Source organism: Schistocerca gregaria, chromosome X (assembly GCF_023897955.1).
Source record: "Schistocerca gregaria isolate iqSchGreg1 chromosome X, iqSchGreg1.2, whole genome shotgun sequence".
Lineage (NCBI taxonomy): Eukaryota > Metazoa > Arthropoda > Insecta > Orthoptera > Acrididae > Schistocerca > Schistocerca gregaria.
The window spans coordinates 161136410-161160735 of record NC_064931.1 but is presented as its reverse complement, the minus strand read 5'-3'; the positions used below and the strand labels follow the sequence as shown (position 1 = coordinate 161160735).

The window sequence follows — 24326 nt, the reverse complement described above, 5'->3', positions numbered from 1 at the left end:
TATTTCTAGATGCGACGGGCTTTCCTCTGGCAGCGACATCACATACACTATGGCAGAGACATCACATGCACTGTGCACGCATTCAAAAATCAACTTATGATTTGTTCAGAGATAAACTTAGAATGTGTTCAAAAACCAACTGAGACGAATTTCAAAATCATATGAATGTTGATGATCATATGATAGACCAATGTGCACTGAATGCTAGGCATTTTGTGAAACAAGGTTTTTTTTCTTCAAGAATATGAACTTGGTGCCCCCTGAAATTGCTGTATGGGGCAAATACACCAGTTTGTGCTGCTTCAGGCCTGACACAAATTTAGGAGGTGCCCATGACCTTTTTCACCCCATTGTGCATCTCTCTGGCTAAAGGGAATTATGCTGGAGACAAGTTATCAGTCTGATGGAACACCACTCATTTTTTGTTACCTCCAGCCATCCAGACTCTCAAAGATGCTTGGACCATCTTCACAAAAGTAATACCATAACATACAGGGGAATGACACAGTGAGTTTTAGAGTTTATGTCATGCCTTTCCTTGGCTATAATTTGTGGGTTCATTTCCCGAAATTCCCACATGACCTCGCATCCAGCAGAATGATATGACATTCCTACCTGAAAAAGGCGAACAGCGTCTGACTTTCCTGCTGGGAACAGTTGCTGAATCAGAGAAGATGAGGAATTTTTGTGTCTTACGACATTTCATCTGATCAAGATTGTGTAAAGTTCAGCATAAAATACTGTATATTTCAAAATGGTAAAGAGCAGCAGTTAATCATCATTTCAGTTCTCACTTAATTAGAGCAGATTCAGATTTTGGATGATTACTAGCTATTATCAGTGCAGTATTTTGGAGTTGTTATACATGCCCAAGTACGTCTACACCTGTTGTTCAGGCCCTTGTCTCAGTTCAATTAAAGACCACTATATTTATTTGAGAGGCATACCATGAAGATACAGTTGAGGAAAACTGTGGAATAACGAATTGCATCATCAGTGTACACTACCACAAGGTTGCAGTATTTACTTGAAATATTACAACATTTTGTCCTGTAAAGGTAATACAAATTACAGGATTTTATGTGCTCAGCCAATTAAAAATTAACCAAGACTTAGTAATAACCAAGGTGATTTTTTTACTATTTTGTATGAAGATGAGGATATTCTTGTCTGCCAGCCCTCAGTCCAGTCAGCTGTATCATCATAAACTCCAAATGGGTATACAGATTTTAGGCACCTGTTATACATGTACTCAGTCATAATCAATTGTAGTGAAGCAGTAGCTTCACCGAATGCTAGTGGTGACTCTCCAGCCTCTGTACACAGACTGAGTAATGGTCTGGCCCTGAAAGCCCCAGTAGCTAACCTGATGCTGTCATGTTACACTGAAGTGAGCATGTTAGGGTATGAAACCCTCACTGATCAGTGTACATGGTGTTCAAAAAGTGTCCAATAAGCTTTCAGGAGAGAGTACTGGTCAAAGCTAGGAAAACATACCATAAACATATGTCCAGAAACAAACATTGGTTGAGCTATGGCAATTCCATGCTATGATGGGTATGTTTGTGGACACTGCAGGGGTTGCTCACTGTGGTTACCACTCATTCTGACACACCTTTGAGTCCTCTTTCTGGAACAGTAAAAACAACTTAGATTTTGTAATACAGATATGACAGACGTCCCTGTAAATGTGAACATTGTCGATGGATCTGCAAGACACTAATGCCCTAAAATGTCTCCATTGAGAGAAATATAAGTGCTTAAGATCAGGTGAACTGGTAGGCCATGCTATTAGATGATGTTGTCATATGAAGTGTAGAAAATGGGTTGACATGCCACTGTGCATAAACCACATCTAGAGGTAACATTCTACAATAGTGTCTGTAATCTGTTGCACAGGAATTGGTGATTTCCTTAATAAAGTGTGAGGTCCTAAAAGTCAGTCAGCCACCATTAATGCCTACACATTGACCATAAAGTGAACCTTTTGCTAGTTTCTGTGATCATTCCAGGAATTGAAAAGCTTCTCACATGTGTTTATTTCAGTCATATATTTTTTCACTCTGCACTAATCCTACATTATCCATAAATAAAGTGTAAGCTTTGAACTCTGGATTTTCAGCAGCCCATTTTAGAATTCATTGACTTTGGGGTATTGTGGCTTAAGAACTAGCATACACACAGATAACGTAACTGCCCATAAGAACTGAATGTGCAGGAGCATGGTTTATGTCTTCAGTAACTACAATTCTTTGCCCAGTTGTTTCAAGATTATCTTCTACTCGTTACAACACACACTACTGCATATATGATGTGCAATTTGTGCTAGGTGTAATATGATTGCTGCAGATGATCCCACGTTTGAAAGCCACACTGTTGAACATCTTTTTTTCCAGATGAAATGCAGCATCAAGGATGTCATTTGGCATACACAATGTGTATGCCAAATGACATGGTTTAGCCAATGTCATTGGCTAAACCATTACAGAATATCATGTCTGCCATTTCGTATGTAGAACAATAGGACTCTATTTCACTGTTTACATTGTCCATACTCCTCAGGACTCCTAACTAGCACAACCTTCAAACATCATTTACAGAACAGCTGATGTGGGAGACAGTTATAAGTGTTTTGTCTGACAACAGCATCACAGTCAAGGACCAAGTACAGAGACTAACATAATAACCTTCATCTCAAAATGATTTGTTTCTCTACATATGTTTATAGGACTTCTTTTCTAATTTTGAACAGTATTATCTCCTGTAAGAATATAGGAGACCTTTTTTATCACCCTGTGTAGCACAGCTATAATCTAATTGGGATCAAGTAAAACTACTGTAAAATTTTAGAGATGCCATCTACTTGTCCCAAATTTCTTTCCATGCAGACATTTTAGAATATTCAAGGCTCTGTAACATCTTACCTTTATTTTCCCATCAAATTTTGAGGTCAAAAATCTCTTGAAGAGTTTAAAATAGGTAGTGATATCTCACAACTGTAGCAGATGTAGATTTTTAAAAAAAGGAACAGTCTAGTTAAACAAAACACGTACAATCTAAATCTGGATGGTCAGATGGAGAAAACTCCATTCTTCCAAATATGATGCCAGTGTCTTAATAATGGTACTGTCTCATTTGGTTGGTCCCTATTGTACAACTTTGTTTTGATTACGCACAATTTGCACAAGACAACATTTAGTATAAAACATAGTTTTGCGCTTTATAGCTGCACACACTAGTGACTGCTGGACCACGAATGTGCTGAAATGCCCCATGCACTAACTGCAGCCTGTTTGGAAGCTTGTAAATGTGCAATTATGTCTGTGCACATCTTCATGTCCTCCTCTTAGTCAGCCTGAAAAATAGAGCCAGCACCCCCCCCCCCCCCCCCCCCCAAGAGGAATGAGAAGCTGAGCTTAAGTAAATGAAAAGCCATTACTATTATCCAGTATAGATCTTGGCACATGATTTTCTGTTGATACCATTACAGTATTGTAATGTGACAAGCTGTTGGAGTTATCCCTTTTCATTATCAACAACCTCTACACTAAGTCCCCTGAGTAATCTTTAATTGTATAGTATGCTTTATGAAGTATGTTTTAGGTGCTTTTTTAAAATAGGTGTATATTAATAATCCTTTTCATCTCCTTTTGCAGTTTATTATACAATTTTATTCCCTGATAGAAAATGCTGTTTTGAATTTCTTGTTTGTTTTTCCCTGGCAAATACAATCCAAACTGCCTCTTGTTCCATGATTACATACAGAATTATCAGTGAAATACTTACATACTTATGTTTCCCCTGACGTGCTCAACAGAACATTATATGTACTCAGTTGGCATAGTAAGAATAGTTTTTGTGGAATACATTGCCTATCGAAAATAGTGAAGCACACAGAAAACATGGTCTTATGTCAATGTAACTTCCTACATCTACATATACATCTACACCTACACAACAACAACAATGTAACAGGTAGAAAGACTACAAGAGAACATTGTCATTTGTGTTTAGCATTGTTACCAGGCCTGGTAAGGTATATAAGGGACATGAAAAGTGTCGAATGTTGAGTGATCACTGTGAAGGACTGGGAGATGCTGTATGCTCGAGTGAAAAAGCATTATTAGCATCTGACAAAGTTGGAATGGAGGCATCATTGTGAGTCTCCATTTGGCTGCCTGGTTGAATCATACAGTATCCAGAGTTGGGGGGCATTCAACTGTGACAGTGGCCCAGTGTTTGACTGTACAGGAATGTGAGGGCAGGTATAATTGATGTCAATGTCCCAGACCACAATGAGAGAGCATTGCTGTAGAGTGCACTGAGCACACCATAACTCCTTCACATTTGTGACTGTATCTGAAAGATTAATGGACTTTCTGCAACATTCTGTGTCATCCTGCACCATTGGTTAGAGATAAGCAGTAGTCACACTGAGTAATTACTACCCTGCACATAGCCTGCCATTAACACTGCATCACAGATGACTGTGCTTGGAGGAATACCATGACTGGGAATGCTGACGATGGCATCTCTTTGTTTTCACCAATGAATCACTGTTCTGCACTACCCCCGATGACCATCATCAGTGAGTGTGATCATGACCTGGAGAGATCTCTCATTGTTCCAATGTTTTGGAGAATAAGTGCAATGGAGAACCACAAGTGTGACATTAGGTCATGGCTAGTAGGTATTGAGGAAACTCTAATGGCACAACAGTACATCATGGACATCCTGGGTCCTCACATGTTACTCATGTGCAACGGTATCATGATGCAATTCTTCAACAGTACAATGCTTGTCCACACATGATGTGTCATTGAACTGTATGCATGAAGTTATGGAGTAAATTAGCTAGATTGTTAAGTTCCCCCCCCCCCCCCCCCCCCCCCTGAAGTGCTGGGACAGCGACCTCATTCTGGTGTTTGTCAGAGTGACAACTTCAATACAATCAGTAAAGTTTTGCCTCATGTTAGTGAAATCACTGGACGCAGATGTTTTTTGACACTCCATAGTCAATTTTAGAGAGAATGTTTTGAACTATGTGCTGCTGTCATTACTTTGGAAAGGCTTTAACTTCACACCTACACCTATAACCTAGCCTTTAATTTATTTCATTAGTGCTGTTGAAGAATCTGTTAGATCTCTTCTCAGTGACACAGCAGAAGAAATAATGTATGAAACATGTTGCACACTTGTGAGATCTCCATCTCAGAAGAGTAATATTTCGTCCCTGGAAAGGGCCACACTATGCAAGTTATGGGAACACCCATCACAAGGTGGTCCTTCCAGCAGATAAGGGAAATGCCGCTGTGATGTTGCCGTGTGACATCTATGACCAGAAGATTTACAGCTTGTTGAGTGAACCAACATACAAGATGTAATGGTGGCGAGGGTGGTTGCCTCCTGCACCAATGGCTATAATGGGATTTCCAGGATGGCTAGATATGAGCTGAGATTCTCTGCTGAAGAAGGATGAGGTGTGCAGCAGAACAATAATTGATCAAATGTACAATAACTTCTTTATTAGAGTTAGTTTACAATCATTGGCATGGAACTGCAAGTAACAGTGGAGGACGAGGTGAATATCACAAAGTTTCCCAGTGCATCAGTCCTCAGCTGCTGACTGTGCTACTGCAGCTTTGCCAAATTCTCGGGTTCTGCATTTAGGTAAGGTGTGGCTGACAGCAGTTGCTACAAGAAAGTCTGGCTGCATCACACACCAGTGCCCAAAGTGTAGAAATCGTCTGTTGATACTCTGACAAGACAGTGGACTGCTGGAACTTCACACCATGCTCCTGGCATGGCAGTGAAGTGTGAGGCTGCCATTGTATCCAGATGCCTAGGCAGTTGGCGGCATTATCTAACTGCTCAGCTGCTCAAGTGATACAACACTAGTTTGGGTGGGCTTAAATGTAGCTACTCCCCACTGACTTTGCAGTTGTGGCAGCTTCTGTGTGTCATGCTGAATTATCTTGAATAGAGGCAATGACTTATCATAACGAGCACTGGGTCAGTCTGTAGTACTTCCTGGTGAGTGGCATGGTTTTCTCACATGGTAGGTTGTGACACAGAGGAGGTGTTGGTCTTCTCAGCATAGGGGTTGCTGACTGACATTTTGGTGACTCAAGTGTGGCCTGATTACTGTCCTGGTGCTCCGTCTGTGTTTCCAAGTCCCACTATGTTAACTTTTTTCCTCTATGGAAAAAAATCTGGCCTCAGATTCTGCTGAAACAGACACTGGTTTATTTACAATTATTTATACCACACATTTCCACCTTCACTCATGGTGTGACTTTATCCTTAGCACTATTTATACTTTCAGTCCAACTTCACCAGCACATGGTTCTATACAGAGGTCTTTGTTCATGGTTAACTTTGTCCTTCATTAAACTGTTCTTTGTTGATGCTGTTATGACTGGTTTGACCTTGTAGGTTGAAGGTTCACAGGGATTTGATTTGTGCTACTTTGCACTTGAAGTGGTAATATATGATTCCTATTACTGCTAAAATCACACAAGCACCTGAGGTTGAGGGTCCTATAGTTACTAGTAGTAGATAATATTCAGTACAGTACTTTTGTATGTGGTCTAAAAGATGTCGGTAGATATGCGTCAGTTTTGTGTAGCTAACATTTGATTTAAGTAGGTATGTAGAGTCATGATTAATGTGTGATTTAGGTAAGTGAGGTTTTCCACGAGTACAATTTTGATGGCCAGGTACATAAATCAGTGTCTGGGTTATATTCAGGGTGGTAGTTCCTGTTATGGTGGCAGGTAATTCGAATGTCAGTCCAGATGTACCACACTGTTTACCATTGATGAACATCCTACAGCTTTGTAGTTATATTCACTGTGTGCTGCTTTGTCAATCTTGCTCATAAAAAGTACAAATAATAGCTGTGTAGTGTGCTACAGAGTATAGCCAGTGTAGATCTACTCATCAGAACAACTCTGATTAGTCTGTCATTACTTCCTTTGGACATTCTATCACAGATTTCTGGTGGTGAAACAAGGTAAACTCGCATGACCTGGGAATGGTACATACCTGTTTTGCAGGGCAGATGATGATTCGCCTGGCTTGGTTGTGTAGTAATTCCTGCAGAGGGAGCAGGGCATGGGATTGTCCATTCGGGGTCACCAATAGTATTTCATGCACTTTCAATTGTACGAATTTTTGTAGAGCTTTCCGCACTATGTGGTATGTGTGGAGGACATAATACTCAAACCCACTGTCCTTACAAGTTAACAGTATTTGAATATGAATTTTCAAGCAGTGCCTACTTGTGTACTGGTAACTGTGGCCATACGGTAGTAGACTTACAAAATTTCTTCCTATACTGCTGTTAGTAGCTCTAAAGGAGTGGGTACATCCATTTGTTTTTCTGCAATCCTTCCAGGAATTAATCTGGTGGTAGCAATATTAGTATTATAAGCCTGCAGTGCTGTCAGTGGATGCATCAGCAATACTGTCTGCAAGGTTGTGGAAAAATTTTGCAGTCACTATCAGCGTATCTACATTATTCATACGGTCCCTAAGTATGCGCAAGTCATGATTAGTTGTATATGCTGGTGCCTGAATATGGGACATTAGCATTGTGGTGAAGGCCCACAGCTGTGTAGTATTGTTTACTATGCATTTTTCCAGACTGGTGAGCTGAGTGATATGTAATTCTACTGTTTCCTGGTTCCCATCCACCTCTTCCTGGTACTTCTGATGTCTTGTTAATCTTACCTAGGTCCTCCCACATTGGCTGTTCTGAAAACTATTTCAAGATCCAACCACCTGTGTTTAGCCAATCTCTTTCTTCTTTTTGGCACTCTCATGAGACTAACTCCGTAGTCTGATGTAGCTGCCTCTGCGGTCATGCAAAAGCTGACCACTACAACTGATACTCTCCCTACATATTACTGAAACTTGCCCAGTTGGGTATTGTGCATTGTAATTTCTCAAATTAGTTTTCTAACCACCAAATTGGTGGTGTATTGTGCAATTTAATTTGTCAAATGTGTTTTGTAACCACTTCTAAAGAGACTTTGGACAATGGATGCAGCACCTCTATGGTTCCCTTAAAAGGGTGAATATGACTGATATACACTACTGTGGGGCTAGTTGAAAGTTGCAATTTGATGTTAACAGGTGATGTCATTCCTATCACCTGACAAGGTCCAAGTTAAAGTGTCACAAACTTTCTTGTCTTTCCTTTTGGTATATACAAGTTTGTCATCATTACCCTTGCTCACATGATACTTAGATAACACTACTTTCTTATTACAGGTTGTGTCTTGCCATGTGAAAGCTTTGGTGCTCATCTTTTTCACCTGTCACCAAATAGTTTTTAATCTTTTACAGACGTTTTTCACTGCCATAATATCACTTTCTGGGGGAAGCTTTCGGAACTCAAAAGGGGAATTTCAATTTTGTGGAATTTCAAATTATATATTCCTGTGATGTATGGAAGTAGGACATTGAAGTCATTGTGATTTAAGTTGTGGTAGGTTAGCATTTTTGCAGTTGTGCGATGGATTTTCTCCATTTGACTGTTTGCCTGTTGGTGGAAAGCATTGGTTCAAAGTTTCTTAATGTGCAATAGTAGGCATAAGTGGTTCATTAAATCAGACATAAAATTTGTCCCTTGGTCAGTTATTATTGTTTCAGACAATTTGAATTTTCCAGGACAGAAAGGAGCCTTAGTTGTAATATCATCTGTATTTTTTATTGCAGATCTGGGTTTCAGCTAACAGAGCAATTATCGTCAGTGCATCATAATAATCATGTAGACTCAACATAATTATAATTACATATATTCAAATATAACTTAATCACATGCAAGCACTGGGGTTAAACTAAGACACATGTAGGAATTCCCCAGTTAAGGAAAGGAGAAAAATAATTTTTCAGTATTGTAGGTATCTAAAATTAAGACCTATTGAAAGTGAAATTTAAATTTGTTTATAATTGGTGTGTTCATTACTAATACATTGTTTCTGATTAGTAATTTCAGTTGAAATATATAGTTTCACACTTAATTGCATCATTCACAAATAAATTTTTCCCTCTATTGCCATAGGCAGAAGTATGAGCAGGATACCCATGACTGAACACTCTGTAACAGAAAGTGGAACCATGTTATGTGACCTTTTTACTGTGTTTGTCATGTTGCATCTAACTGAAATCACCTATTAGAAGAATTTATAATGCAAATTTGTGAATAAATTCAAAGAGCATAACATTTCCATCACATACTTGTTGTTGGTACAGCACTAACCACATTGCCCATGGATTCTCTCAGTGGAATGAGAATCTTACATATTGTTGATCATCAAGGAAAGAAAATCTATTTGTTATATAGATTTTTGTTGCGTGATCAGGATGGAGCAATTACTACATGATACAACATGGCTTCAACCAGCCCCAGAAGGCAATAAACAGCTGCCTTGTAGCTGTACAGCATTGAATGAATTTAGATGTTCTGTTATGAGATAATATACTATAATAGATATTTTTTGTACAAGTACAATTTTTAATTATATCTGTCCCTGAAAGCCCACCGGGATCATACTGGGAGAATTTACTTCGGCATTCATGGAATAAAGTACAATGTAAACAACATTTTCTGTAGTTGTGCATAACACTTTCCAATAATTGATAAAAGAGATGGAATACATTTATAAATTCAGTTGACCTTTACCATTCAAAAGCATTCCTTTTACAATGTTGTATGAACAGAAAGGTGGAGCAGAAGGCTTTGTTTGCAATTGTTAAAATTCCAGCTACCCGCGCAGGGAATTTCACTTATACCATCTGCCTGCTAGTGTTGTAATGCACACAATTTCAACTTTTCACAGGTGTAACAAGATATATTTTCCCTTTTTCATCAAGACAAGACAGAAACTAAACATCCAAATTTCCACTGTATCATTGTGTATACACAGTGTTCATTCAGCAGCAGATGCTTAAATATTTTTACAAGAAATTCTTTTGAAAAATTGAATATCAAAGACATTAGGGTCATATCAGTGATATTAGGATCATAACAAACTTTATCAGATTTAGCTGTACAAAAGATATTATTTTTAAGTAATCTTAAAATTATCTGTCCTCTGTCACTTAACTCTTTACTGTTACTTCACTGTGAATCTAAATATAATAATGTTTTATTATGGATTACACTTCAGTATCTCATCATGGGCAATGAAAATATTTCATTTTCAGTGCATAAAAGTGATGGTTCTGGCCACTTTCCTTAAAAAAATTTAGACGTGTATTTAATATGTTTGCATATTTGCATGATAAACATAAAATACGTATTTTGCTATGTCTGTTGCATTCATATGTTATAATTTCTTTTTTCTTAACATCTTTCATTGTGCTAACGTAGCTACAAATTGTTCATAGAAAATTGTTTAATGAACTAATCATATGTCCGTAGGTGAGACTTGTGTCATTGGAAATTATACCTGTACTGGTGCAGCACTTGCACTGTTGTTACCCAGGAGTACCAGCAATATTCTTTTCTGTAATTTCTTTTAATTCCTTTGTAGGTATACCTGCAGATGGAGGCAAGAATCATGGATTGTTTTTCACTAACGTGTAATAATTTAACCCGTGTGTCATGTGTCTATTATGCCCCTGGCTAGTCCTATCTGGTAGCATGACTGTATTACCTGTAATATCATAAATGCACTTTACAGCACATTCTAATAAAAAAAAACACCAAAACATAATTATTATTTCTATCTTTAATACTCATCTAAACAATAACATTTTTTCTTGAAACGTACCTCTCCATTTACTCTTCTGATCATACAATTTGAATGCATTTTTATTGTCAGTTTCCACTCACTGTGCCAGAACTCATAGAAAATTAAATGCAAAGCTTTGACAAACTAAATAATGGAGAGAGGCTTTGCATTCACATATTACCACAAAAAGAAATCCTGATTATACTTGTACAATAAAAGTACTATCACCTTTCTTCAAATGCAGTTCACACTCAATTCCATAAAGATCCACTACAATATCCAAAACAAATTAATGTCTGTTACTTACAGGTTCCACTTAAATTACAGCTGTTGTTCATAGAGTTATTGCTCATGTCATTTTGTTCATATTCTATGCAGTATTTATCAAGAATCTGTCAAAATGGGATTTGATTTGTCTTAATACTATGAGTCAAATATACTTAATTATACATTAAATGTATTAGGCAAACCAAAGTGAGACATCCACTTGGAAATGTACTGGTTCCATGTAAACATAATCTTTAGCTTTATAAGATGAGCTTTTACTTCATGGCAGCATAGTGCAGAGATGATCTAGATCACAATATAAGTCTGAGAGTGTAAGACTACGATTATATGTGTATGGGGAGGAGGGGGGCAGAGGGGATGGAGACATGAGGTACAAAAGCTGATCCTTTGAGTGGTTACTTAAAACAATCTGCCAAATTCCAGTCAGGAAGTAGGCTATGAACCAATCACAAACTTCGCATTTTTTAGTCATTACATCATAGTACAATACTGAAAATTGACATCATGGGACTAACACCTAAAAATAAAAATTATAATTTGCCAAACTTTTTGAGATTTCTTGACAAAATACAGGAAATAAGTATATTTTTGACAGAGAAAAATGTGGGTAGTAGAAATTAAATTACTCTGTACAAGAAGTAACTAGGGAAGGATAAAATTCAGCATGGACAGAAAAGGTTGAGACCTGGCATCAAAGTACATATATTATTAAGTAATACATTTCAGTAAGGAAAAAAACAGAAGTTGGAATATGATTTTTAATAAACTTTTTTGGCATCTGAGGTGATTAAGAAAGTTTAAAATAGAAAAAGAGAATGAAAGGTGGCATGGGGGAGGGGGAAAATGGACTGTGATCTTGTTGAAAGTTTCCTGCAATACATCTGCACTTATGTAGAGAAAAAACTTATTTTGAGATGGCCAGAGTAGACAGAGTTTGAACCTAAAAGACATTCTGCATAAAACAAAGGGGTGTTCAAGCTGATGGCCTAGAAAAATGTTGATTGAGAAACTTTTTAGGCAAACATAAAGAAGAGACCTGAAACAGGAAGGTGAAAGCCATCAGTAAATCAATTGTTTATTTGATTTATACAAAATGTGTAGCTTTTGTATAGATTGTTGTTTAAGGGTAAAAAAAGAAAGTAATCAGACAATTGCTAATTGACCAAGGAATTTGTGGAGATGAATACATAAAAGAGTTCCTTTTCTCATTTAAACATAAATTTAGATCTACACTATATTTTAGAAGAAATAAAAAAGAAGACTATCTGTTTACTTTCAGAACTTTCTATTGAGGTGATATTTATTTATTTTTTTGGAAAAAAAATTCAGTGTGCTCTTACTATAGTGGTATTCCTGATTATCTCTTATACTGGTGCTATACAGGTCTTAAAGTTGCCACCATCTGCAACTTGTGTATCTTTCAATGAAGCGTATATAATATTGCATTAAATTTACAGTCTTTTGGAGATCCATGTTTTGTGAATTTTTATTATATAAAACAAAGTCTCACAAAAATCTGCAAGAAAAAAAAAACTATATATTGACTTATTTACAGATGAGCAGGAAGATGAGTCTCTTGCCCAATCAGGAACATCCCAGGGAGAATGCCCTAGCAGGGAAATGCAAGATGCTGGGTAAGACTTTCCATATTGATACATTACAATTAAATGTGTGAATTTACTATCACATATATAATGATTTACAAACAATGGAATGAAAGAGAACCACTCACAATATAGAGGAAGTGGTGAATGATAGATGTGTACATAAACCAGAACATGAACATTGTAATTTGACTTTTAAACTTTCTTTTTCTCAGTCCAAAGATCTAATGTTTACATATATTTCAGTGAAATTAAGTGTACACTTGGAGTGTCATATTCACACTTCATTGTTCCAAAGGGAAAACCAAGTTAAAGTTGCACAAGAATTGTGGTGTTCTATTAAAAATTTACGGCGCTGCAGTCACCAGAACATTGCTTGATTTGCACAGAATTATCCTATTGTAAATAGTATCCTTTTGCATTCTTTTGACCAGTGAAGTAGTTCACCTGATATGTTATGAAATGGCAGAGATGGGGGGAGGGGGAGGGGGGGGGAGGCAGAAGGGCAGCTGAACAAGATACATGGTATCTGAACCATTGTATTTTCACCCCATACACAAGTCATTACCTGAAATGGAAGAATTGGGTCTTAAACAACATACCTTTAAATTTTCACACTGAAGCTAAGTTGTAATTAATTTGTTTTTCATAATTATTTAATAATTATAAATTTAATAAATGTTCGATGTGGCCACCATTGGTTTATGGAAAACATCGACGCGATAGCCAAACTCATCCCAAACACGCAAAAGCATATCTGCCGTTACTGAGTGCATGGCAGCAGTGATCCAGTTCCACAGATCCTTCAGAGTGGTTGGTAGAGGTGGGACATAAACAGCTTCCTTCATATGACCCCATAGAAAAATAGTCACTGAGTGTGAGATCAGTAGATCTCAATGGCCAGAATTGCAGAGCCAAATCCTCAGATCTCCTGTGACCGATGCAGCATTGAGGAAGGGAGTCATTTAAGAAGCCTCATACATCACAGTGCCGATGGGGCGAAGCTCCATCCGATTGGAAAATGAAATACTGGGAATCTTCCATAACTTGAGGGAACAGCCATTGTTCCAACACGTCCAGGTACACGATTCCTGTTACAGGTGTTTCTGCAAAGAAAAATGGTACATATGGTCCATCAGCTTTTGTACAGGATACGGCATGGAGCACGTTGATCTTCAGTGAGTCTCTTTCATGTTGCAATGGTGAATGTGGATTTTCCAAAGCCCATATGCGAACATTGTGTCTGTTGACTAAAAATTACGCGCTGTAGTAATGCGTCATCCTCCATCTTTGCTAGCACATAACCACAAAATGCGAGATGCCTCTCTTTGTCATTGGGGTTGAGAGCCTGCACAAGCTGTAATCAGTAGGGCTTGTACAGCAAACATCTTCTCAGAACTTTCCATATGGTTGGTTGGGATGTTCCAAGTTCTCAACTGACTCTGTTGGTAGACTTACAGGGACTGCACACAAAACATTCTTGAATCCATCGGACATCATCCTCTGACACATGCAGTCAGCAACATCAATACACAGCTGTGCACGTCTAAGCATATTCAGATACATCCGACATAAAGTTTGGATACTCATAGTGGAAACTTCACAGCTGATACTGTCTTTCAGTTCCTATATTGTGTGTGGATTTGCTTCATGGACCTTGCTCTTCAAGTGTCCCCACAGGAAAAAAAAAATCACATCATGTTAAATTCGATGAACTTGGTGGCCATAAATATTTGCTGACAGTTCATTCCTCAGTGAAGACATCGTGGAATTGTTCCAGGGATACCTAACATGTGTAGCATGTTGCTCCATCTCGCTGCAAGAAGCAGTGTTATCTTTCATATACAGTGAGTTGAGCACAAAATTTATCAAAAATTTCAATATATACAACCATTTTTAGGGTAGTGTCAAAAAAATGTCACTCTAATGATGCGCTTTCCTGTTACACCGCAACATATCCAGATTTTTTCATTGTGGAGTGGTTGCTGACACACTATATTAGGGTTCTCTGCTGCCCACTATCTCATGTTCAGTGAATTCTCTTGACCAGAAAGATGAAATGATGCTTCGTCACTCATGATCTAACGGAAGGGTCTAACAAACCATCACTGATGTTATCCAAAAGCCATGTACAGTAATCTATACATTTCTGGCTGTCATTCTCCCATAAGTGCTGCACAACCGTCACATTATATGGCTTCAAATTGAGACTTTTCAATATCCACTAGCACTCTTCCTACGTTCATGCGTCTGTTGTACCAATTTACATGTAGACATATTTGGGTTCTGAATAATTCTCCGGTGAATGTCTGCAATAACTTTTGGTGTCTGCACTGAAGGAATTCTTTGTCGTTTTACATTTTGCACAGATCCATAGGTGCACCAATTTTTATAGATTCTGTATTGTTCTCTTTGCTGGTAGTTCTCTATCGGGATACTTGATCCCAAAAATTTTGTGAGTTTCCTTAATTAAACTCGTTTTCTTTATGCTTCCATAATTTCAATTCTTTCTTCCATCAAGAAATTCATTTTACAGGTAACTAAGAGAAATGTCTAACTTAACTGATTAAATAAACTGAAATACTGACACACAAATGCTAACAGTTGGTTATTTCCTAAAACTGTCCATTGTTGTAGCTGCTTACTCTGTTTCAGAAGTCGAAATATTGTATTCACATTCAAAGGGGTGAAGGGCTGCTTTTAACTGTGCCACCCTGTACTTCATGTAATGCAATAGCATACATTCTTCAACTAGATTTTATGAGTTATCAATGAAGGAGGAAACAATTTCATAGTCCTACACGTGAAACAGTAATGAAAGAAGTGAAGGTACTTCAGTGGTGACAATGTCCAATTTGCGAGACATATATGTTGTTTCCAGTGTTTTACTACCCAGTTTAGAATTATATCACATGTACATGTGCATAAAATCAGAATTTATGGAAAATTGTTGAAACAGAATGCAGAGGAATGAAAATTCTGATTTTAATGTATATCACAAGAATAGAATGGATGCTGGTGGTGGAGGCATGTTTTTAGTCCTAAATATTAAGATAACGTAGTGAGGTTAGTACAAGTGTGAAATAATTTGGAAGAAGATAAACATGAAAGATGTATCAAACATGATAATAAGGTGCTCTTATAGACCCCTACCTCAAGTGCTGTAGTGATGGAACTTTTCAGTGAAAACTTAATGGACACCATGCACAAATTTCCTGATCATATTTTAGTATTAGGAGGAGATTTCAATTAACTGGGAGACGCAAGTAAGTAAGGCAGTTGGTAGTTACAGGGACTCATCCAATATTGTTGTAAATAACTTATCTGAAAATTACCTTCAGCAGTGAATCGGAGAAATGACTCCTGAGGTAACATCTGAGATCTCCAGGTTGCAAAAATCCTAACTTTTCAATTCAGTTAACATAGAGCTGGGAATCGGTATTTATAATACCACTGCAGCATCACTAATGGAAGGTTTTGCTAAGAATGCAGTTGTTTCTGCTTAGCAAGAGCAACTAGAAATGGGTTTCTGATTACCTGAGCAAACAAATATGAAGCTTTCATCTCTGAGACTGAAAAAATTGAGTATAAATGGACTTAATTCAAGAGTATTGTATGGTACATGTAGACATATTTGTGCTAAGTAAAGTTGTGAGGTAAGGGAATGAGCAATGTGTTTCAACAGACTCACTGGAAAGCTGCTCTGAAAACAGAGGGAGCTTTACCACTGCTTTAAATATACAAAGCCTGTTAGATAAACAGAATCTTAATGAAGTCAAAATGAGAGTAAGGAGAACCAGTCATGAAGTGTCCAATAAATTCAAAAGTAAAATTCTGTATCAATCTGACAGAAAATCTTAAGAAGTTTTGTTATGGGGAAGAGAGGCTATTTCTTTACAATTTTTTCTCCTCTCAACCATGTTTATTGCTTTTATTAGATTGTATTCAGCTGTTTATTGTTTTTATTAGACTGCTTAAGACAGACTCAGTGTTATGGTTACCACACCAGAGGATGCTGATGTACATTAATCAGGTATACTTGTGCTGCTGAAGTGTCTGAAGAAGAAGTTGTAGCTTCTTCAAAATTGATAGAAAATGTATAAAAATAATAACTGCAGACGTGTTGACAAGAAATAGTATGAGAATAGCTCTCCTTTTTCATAACCTAATATTAAACAATTTATTTTCTCAATTTTTTGCAGTGTGAACAAACGAATTAGGAACTTTTGGTTTTACATTAAGTCAGTAAATAGATCAAAGCAATCTGTCTAATCACTCAGTGACCATACTGGCACCAAAACGGAGTACAAAGCTGAAATCCTTTAATTCAATTTTTTGTAATTGTTATGCTGGTGAAGATTTTACTGTAGTTCTTCTTTCAATTGTCTGCATTTGGAAGACAGTATTTTCTGAGTGTGACAGATATTTGGGATGCTAGACTCTTGCCAATAAAACTTTACTTTCTGTAGGCTGATAGCCTATTTTTATTTTTTTTTATTTTCATATGATCCTTTGTGTCATATTTCATTTTAGCGTCTGGCATATGGGGTCTACCGACAGATGGTCAAATGCCACATGAGCTAGAAAAAGAATGTAAAATCTGCAGTAGTGAAACACCAAGAACAATATGAACAGGATATAGATTTTAATAACAGCCCAGGAAACAGTTGAAATCTCCAAGAACAAATGCAGTTTCAGAGCTTTGTGACACTGTTTGTGACAGCTTTCAGCTGCTTGAGGATATTGGAAGACTCCAGGAGGAGGATCCCTGTGGTGGGAACAAAAATTGAGTTTTGGAAAAGTTTGAAGATGAATATGATATGGGCGAACAATTCACAAGATTTTACCTTCAGTGAAAACGGCCACTGTCAGAGAAATGAAGCCCACACTAGATGTTTCATGTAGGAGTATTGGCAAAGGTAAAATATGATCTGCAGAGCTGACCAGTGGTCATATAACTGAAACTGAAAGTGCCTTATAAAGTGAATAATAATCTTCACTACAAAAATATTAAATTATAAGTAAGTGGTTCCTATGCCATATAACTACTACAGCAAAACTCTTTGTTAAGTTTATGCTTACCAGAGAAGATATGCAATTTGTTCTGCATCTTCAGACCTCAGCTAATTAAGAACCAAATACCTAAGAGTCAAAGAAAAAGTGTGTGGATAGTAATTCACATATTATGCAAATGACTGGTACAGATTGTTTCACATTATCTCTACACTGTGAGACTTCCTCTGCAATAACAGTTATGGAATTGTTGCAGTGCCAGATGTTAGTTGATACTGATCTCAGGAGTGGCAAAAATTTAAATAAAGAATTTTCGACAGCAAATGACAGATTAATTTCCTAAGTACAAAATTGTTCACAGAGAGCCTGCCAATGCAAATTCTACTGCAATTCTACACCTACATGTGTATTTTCCATGCTGCCTTACAGTGGTGGTAGAAGGTTCTTCACAAACCACTGTAACTTAAGGCCTTCAAATGAAACTGTATTAATTATGCAAATGAGAAGAATGAAGAACTTTGCCCTCATTCTGTAAGATTAGCCTTTGTTACTAGAGTAACTAACCACATGAGCACACTCCTTCACAAGAATGATATAAGGCCCATTCATTATCAAGTGCTCTTGATAAATCCACTACATCCTTTCAGTATAAATGGCCCCTCCCTGTTCTGTCCTGATTATTACACATCTTGGACATTAGTTGACCACACCTTCATGCTCCATCACTTTTGTTACCCTACATTCCTTTTTTTATTGGTAGTTATCTGTATGTCTTTGTGTAATCTCACGAAATAATACTACTGCTGTTGCATTTTTCGTTACTGCTATGCCTAACAATGTATTTGTTCTTCCTGATTCTGTTCCCTCACAACAAACTTCTTCTTCTTCTTCTTTATTCTCTTTCCTCTGTATGCTTCTTTTGTCACTTTAAACTGGAAAATGGTATAGTCATTTCTATTTTTTACAGATTGATATTATATTAACACTAATACTTTATTATTATTGTTGCTGTTATTCGTCTTTTATATTTTTATTGTATTACTGTACGCATACTTCTAATTTCAGTGCAAGTATATATTTTTCCCCAACGACTTCTCACATTATGTCACATGTTTGCTGTTTTAATTAAACTTTGATTCTCTTGCCTGTCAGTTAACTTTAAAAAAGTAACAATAGGCTTTAACAGTGTATTGATGATGTCTTTAGAAATTAACCACATGTTCATATCAAACGAACCATCCTGGCATCCACCTTAAGCAGTTAAGGAAACCATGGAAAACCTAAATTAGTGTGATGGAAGAGCCTTCAGGAGTTTGTATGTTGTCATTTTCTCATGTAATGTTATACCACTTGTAATGAATTGCTATAAAATCTCAAACACATGATTTAATTACAAATGTCTCTCATGGCTATAGCAAACATTTTCATTCTTTTTCACTAAAAAATTGGGACTGTCAGATGCAACTGGGGGTGTGTAGTGGATGGTGACTGCTTGAGAAAGTAATGAAAAATGAAAGATCATGAAGGAACAGAAAAGCACAGAAGATGAATAAGGAAGATTGAGAATACAATTGAAAAAGATTGAGAGAGGAAGAGAAACAAGAACATACTAATAATAGTTGTGTTTGGAAGCTACTAGTGATCCACCCTAACTTCACATGGGTAACCTGAAGTATCCATGGTCAGACAGTTTGTTCGACTTAACAGTAATAAATGTTATGCACAAACCTTTTTTATGAATCAGCCTTTCTGTTTGTTAGAACTATACCAGAATCCCTACTTTAGTACCTGTGATTACCCTCCACATACAGACAGAAAAAACATGAGGGGAAGGGGGAGCTTCAATTTAGTAATATGTATAAATGACATAACAATGACAAGCCTCTGATGAGAAATGAGAAATTCTCCAACAGACATGTAAGTATGATGGGCGACTATTTGTAGTCCATTGTACCATTTCAGTTATTTAAGAAAAAGGTGTTGTACTGTTAGTGTTCCAATGGTTACAAAGAACAGTTTTCTTTGAAAGTAATCAATGATAAGAATGTATGCAACCCATGAACTATTTATGGATAAATGTTATAGCAATAATTCTGATGTGCTGCAGCTTCTTCTGTCCATGAGAATGTGGGGTAAGTTTACAAGGAATGCTCTGCAGTGAAACTTACCACAGATTCTCAGTAATCTTTGAGTAAAGTTACTGAACAGGCCAGAGTAAGTGTTTAAGTTCATGATCATCAACTAATATGTGAACACAGCTAGCAGTACAAATTGGTAAATTGTTGTCCTTAAAGATAGAACCCTACATGGGCAATAAGAATATATGGACTACAGGAGGCATTGGTTATACAAAACGAAGTGAAGTATGAGTCAGTGGTTAAAATCATACTTTTATCCTAATTGGTTCATATTGCTAACATTTTGAACCTTTGCTTATTGCCAACAAATTCTTTGTGCTTATTACCAACAAATTATTTGTAGTATCGAAGCACCAATGTCCTTTTTGGACATCTTGTATTGGAAGCTGCCTGCAGAAACTCTTTGTCTGAACAGTTTGTTGGATTACTGACATCAACTGTGGTGCAATGACTACATTTTTTTGTGACAATCATTTTCTGTGTTCATCAGTTTTATTCACAAATGATTGGTTTACATCCATGTAAGTCCTTTGTTGCTGTGTTACCAAAAGTTATTTATGCCATCATTTTCTTAGAAGCTGTTGCTCTTGATGCAGGTAATAAACTTGATACACAAATTCAGTCTTTGTACATTTACTCCAATTAACTACAGTCCAACAATCTTCCTTTATTGAGAGCCAAAGTGTCCTGTTTTCTTCACCCAAAGCACCCATGTTCCACAACACATAATATTTTTCAGATAGTAACAATAGTCATTTGTCAGTTACAATTGCCACTACATTGGAAGAAGTTATTCTGAAGTACCACATTTAAGATTTCTTTAAAACAGCTTACACTTTTTTCTTCAGCCACTTTCTATTTCCTTGATAAATTGGCACAGTGGGGTTGAACAAGATACTGCCTTTGTTGCATGCATACATGCACGTATCTCATTACTAGTATATGTGTTGACAAGTCATACAACTTTTTGTTGTGTCAGTAGTCTTTGTAACTTTTTATAGTACTATCTTACTGAAAAAATGTTACAAGTATTGTTACAAGTATGTTAATATATATGAATCGGTGTTCACTTCGAAATTGAATTTCAAAGAAAATGTGTTCTTTTGCAACATGTGCTGCAATGAAATTAAAGCATGTAAGAACATGGACATTTTATATTCTGGGAGTATGATACTGAAATCATACACTTGCATGGGTAGAAATATTGTTGTGTGGAGAAGTTGGGGAAATAACATGTAATGAGAAAGTTCAATATAATAACTGAGATTTGAATAACACCATCCATTTTGAACTAGAGCTGTGGAAATAAAACTGAGATCAATTTTTCTTGCAGTCAAAGTCTATTGTAGATCTAAATCTATTATCTGATGTCCATTTACTTCACAAATTCTGGGGGAAAAAATCGAAGAAGTTGTAGCAGAATTGTTATATCCATAAGTTTTAGTTGCATTCATTAATAAATCCTAAAAAAACAATACATTTTTCTGTTTTTCTTTCCCAGTGACAGAACATCAACACCAACCATCTCATCATCAGCACCAGAAGCTGACAAGAAAGATATTACTGACGACAAAAGAACACAGTGAAAGTGAAGATGATTACTGTGGAAATAACATTGATCTCTATCATAAGTGGCAGAAACGTGTGTCAGATAAAATGAAAATACACAGCATTTTCCTGACAGCACTTATAATCTCACTTTAGATGAAACACATAAAACAATAAACTTCATGCATTTTTCATAATAAAATTATTAACTATATGGAACAGCTTCTGTGTATTACTTTATATCTGTGTCTACACAGAGGACATTAAACAACACCTCTCTGTTCATACAATAATTTTTAATATTTCTGTGTCCGATTTACTGTTTGTGATGTAACAGCTAGTGACAATTATTGTCACTGAAACTGGGAGGCCCAGTGAAAATACTATGTAAATGAATATATTTTAGACACTATCTTTGGTCAAATGGTACTTTTTATAACTAGAAGTTTCTCTCTGTCAAATTCTTTGTTGTTGCAATATTCATACAGAGAGTGCATTAATATAATTTCCTCTGTCTTTGTTGTTCGAACATACAACCTCATCCTCAGATTCAAACTGGATACTATGTTAATAGTTTTGCATAGTGTATCTCAAATCCTTTGATGCTTCAATGTGGTAAAGTGAAAAAACTAAAACATGAAAAGGCAGTTTATTCATGTCACCAAAAACTTGATATTACCAGTTATTCATATCATGAAACAATTGTTACGCTGACAATTTTCTTCATTTGTGAGATTTCAAATGAATTATGCAAAAATGTAATATGGCCTGCCAATTCATTGTGAGATAAAAATGATTCTGAACCTGCAAAGTGCTTTACAAAGAAAGTGGAAGAACTTCTATCAGTATAAGGTTATTGTCATTGTGAATATGTTCTTAGACTTATGAGCACACCACTCACCTAAGCAGAATGGAATATGTAATTTTTGACTACAAATAATTCAAGTTCAGGTTTAGAACTGAAGAAATTTGCACCAATACAAGCTATTACAGTACCATAATATGTTCATAAACATATGGTTTTGTAGTTGACAAAATATTATGAGATTGCTCAAGAAAGTTTGAACAACACTATAAAAATATATATATATATATATATAAAAATAAAATTCTGCAGACATAATTTTAATGCTGCATTCATATGTAAAAATTACCAACTTTTCAGGACGCAATTTTATATTTTATGAAGCAATAAAATGCTTAAATGTTTGCTCAGTGGGCTAATGCGAATGGAAATAAATCATAAATCAAGTACAGCTACTAACTAAAATCTCTTTGTAGGCTGGTGGAAATACTGCCAAGTACTGAACTATTCCACTTGCTAAATTACTAAGGAATTATTTATCAATTTTGCCTTCATATTTGTTGTGCTGTATCAGGCATGCCTGGGATATGTTGAAATTCTATAAATGTTGCAATTACAAGTTAACATTAAATACAATTATTAATGAATGTGTTAACAACGAGATTAAAATTTCAGTGTTATCTCCTAGAATAACTTCCAAACAAAATTTTTCATGTGTTTTAAATTTGCTTGTGATTACCCTGGAAAGTAACACGATCCATCTTGTCAGCTTCACAATATGTGACATAATTCTCAGTGGTGTGGAAAATGGCAAAATGTAAAAAAGAAGTTCTATTGTGATATTAACTCATTCAATCATCTCTGTTGTGCTAATTTATGTTATTGTATGGGTCATGGTAACCTGCTTTATTTCTTTAGGCATAGAAAACACAGCAACAGTGGCTTTGGGACTCATCACTGAACGTTCATTGTCTTCTGATGTAAACCTATGAGTTGCAAGGGAAGCATTTATTCTGGATAATTTTAATGGTGTCAACTGGTATTAATATTTTTACCATAATCATTGTATACATTTGCTTAAATGGTAGTTTTTAGAAAACAGTTTAAAGTTAAGAATGTCAACACATTTCAGAACTCATCCTGTTTGTTTCCCATATCCTAGCATGTTGTATGAAGGCTGCATTGTGAATTATTTAATAATTCATCAGATAGCAGTTAAGAGGAAAAGAACTGTTGTTATTTTTTAAAAGAAGAGTTTTCTTAGCTAAGAAATCTATGATGGACTGTGCTTTGTTTTCCAGTGATGCATGTTATTTCTACTAATGATGAAATTGTACTGAATGAACAGAATGTGATTACAGCTGATGTTTTTATTGGCTGAGAGTTTTGACAAAGAAATAAAGCTTACAGATATAATATTTCTTTATTTTAACTGAACAAAAACAACCCAACCCTTCTCACAATACATTTTAGAGAAGACATAGATAGAATTGTATTAACTAGTTAAGTGAATCATAAAAGGAACTGTAAGTTATTTATCCAGAGAATATCACTTCTTCTAGTTTTCCTTAATTCAGGCAGCTATGGCAGTTATACTCTTAATGCAAACTGTAATTGCATTCAGGATTATACATTCAAGAAGGTTTAAATGTGATGTGGAAGTGGAAGGTATTAGTAGCATTAAATAAACAAAAGATGCCCATAGCGCATATTGCACAATGCAATGCTGTTCTTTCCACATCTTAAAGCAGATATTAAACAATGGGATGCTGTTCTTTCCAAATCATAAACAGCTAACTAGCCAATGTAGCGTACACTCTCAGGCAGCCTGAACTGAAATACACAGTTTCTGTATATTTCATGGTGGAGACTTACTCCAAGACATGTGTTCAATTTTATCTTGCATATTTTATATCAAAAGGAGAACAGGACTAGGATGCTTCAAAGGAACCAACCAACTTTTGGGAACCCCATACAACATGGAGCAAGGGAAGAAAAACTGCTTAATTGCCTCCTTGTGTGCTTTAGTTAGTCTATTCAGGTCTTCGGGGTTACTACATGAGCTGAATGATATCTTCTCTTAATACTAGTTGCTTCTTGAAACTTGTGAGTAGTCTTTTTCAGAATAATTTGCTTCTACCTTCAAGGGCTTGCTATTTCAGTTTTTTTTAGCAAATCCATATGG

At 36.2% G+C, this 24326-nt stretch overlaps 1 protein-coding gene across 1 annotated transcript in view; it reads left to right on the top strand.

The window, feature by feature from the left end:
• The window catches only part of LOC126297950 (titin-like), an 817179-nt gene extending 793620 nt beyond the window's left edge, over nucleotides 1-23559 (top strand). Inside the window, exons 42-43 of the mRNA XM_049989271.1 lie at nucleotides 12589-12667; nucleotides 21290-23559. Of these exons, the coding sequence (XP_049845228.1) occupies nucleotides 12589-12667; nucleotides 21290-21374 (164 nt within the window). The 3' untranslated portion in view covers nucleotides 21375-23559. The remainder of the gene's footprint in view (nucleotides 1-12588; nucleotides 12668-21289) is intronic.
• Nucleotides 23560-24326: the final 767 nt, after the last annotated feature.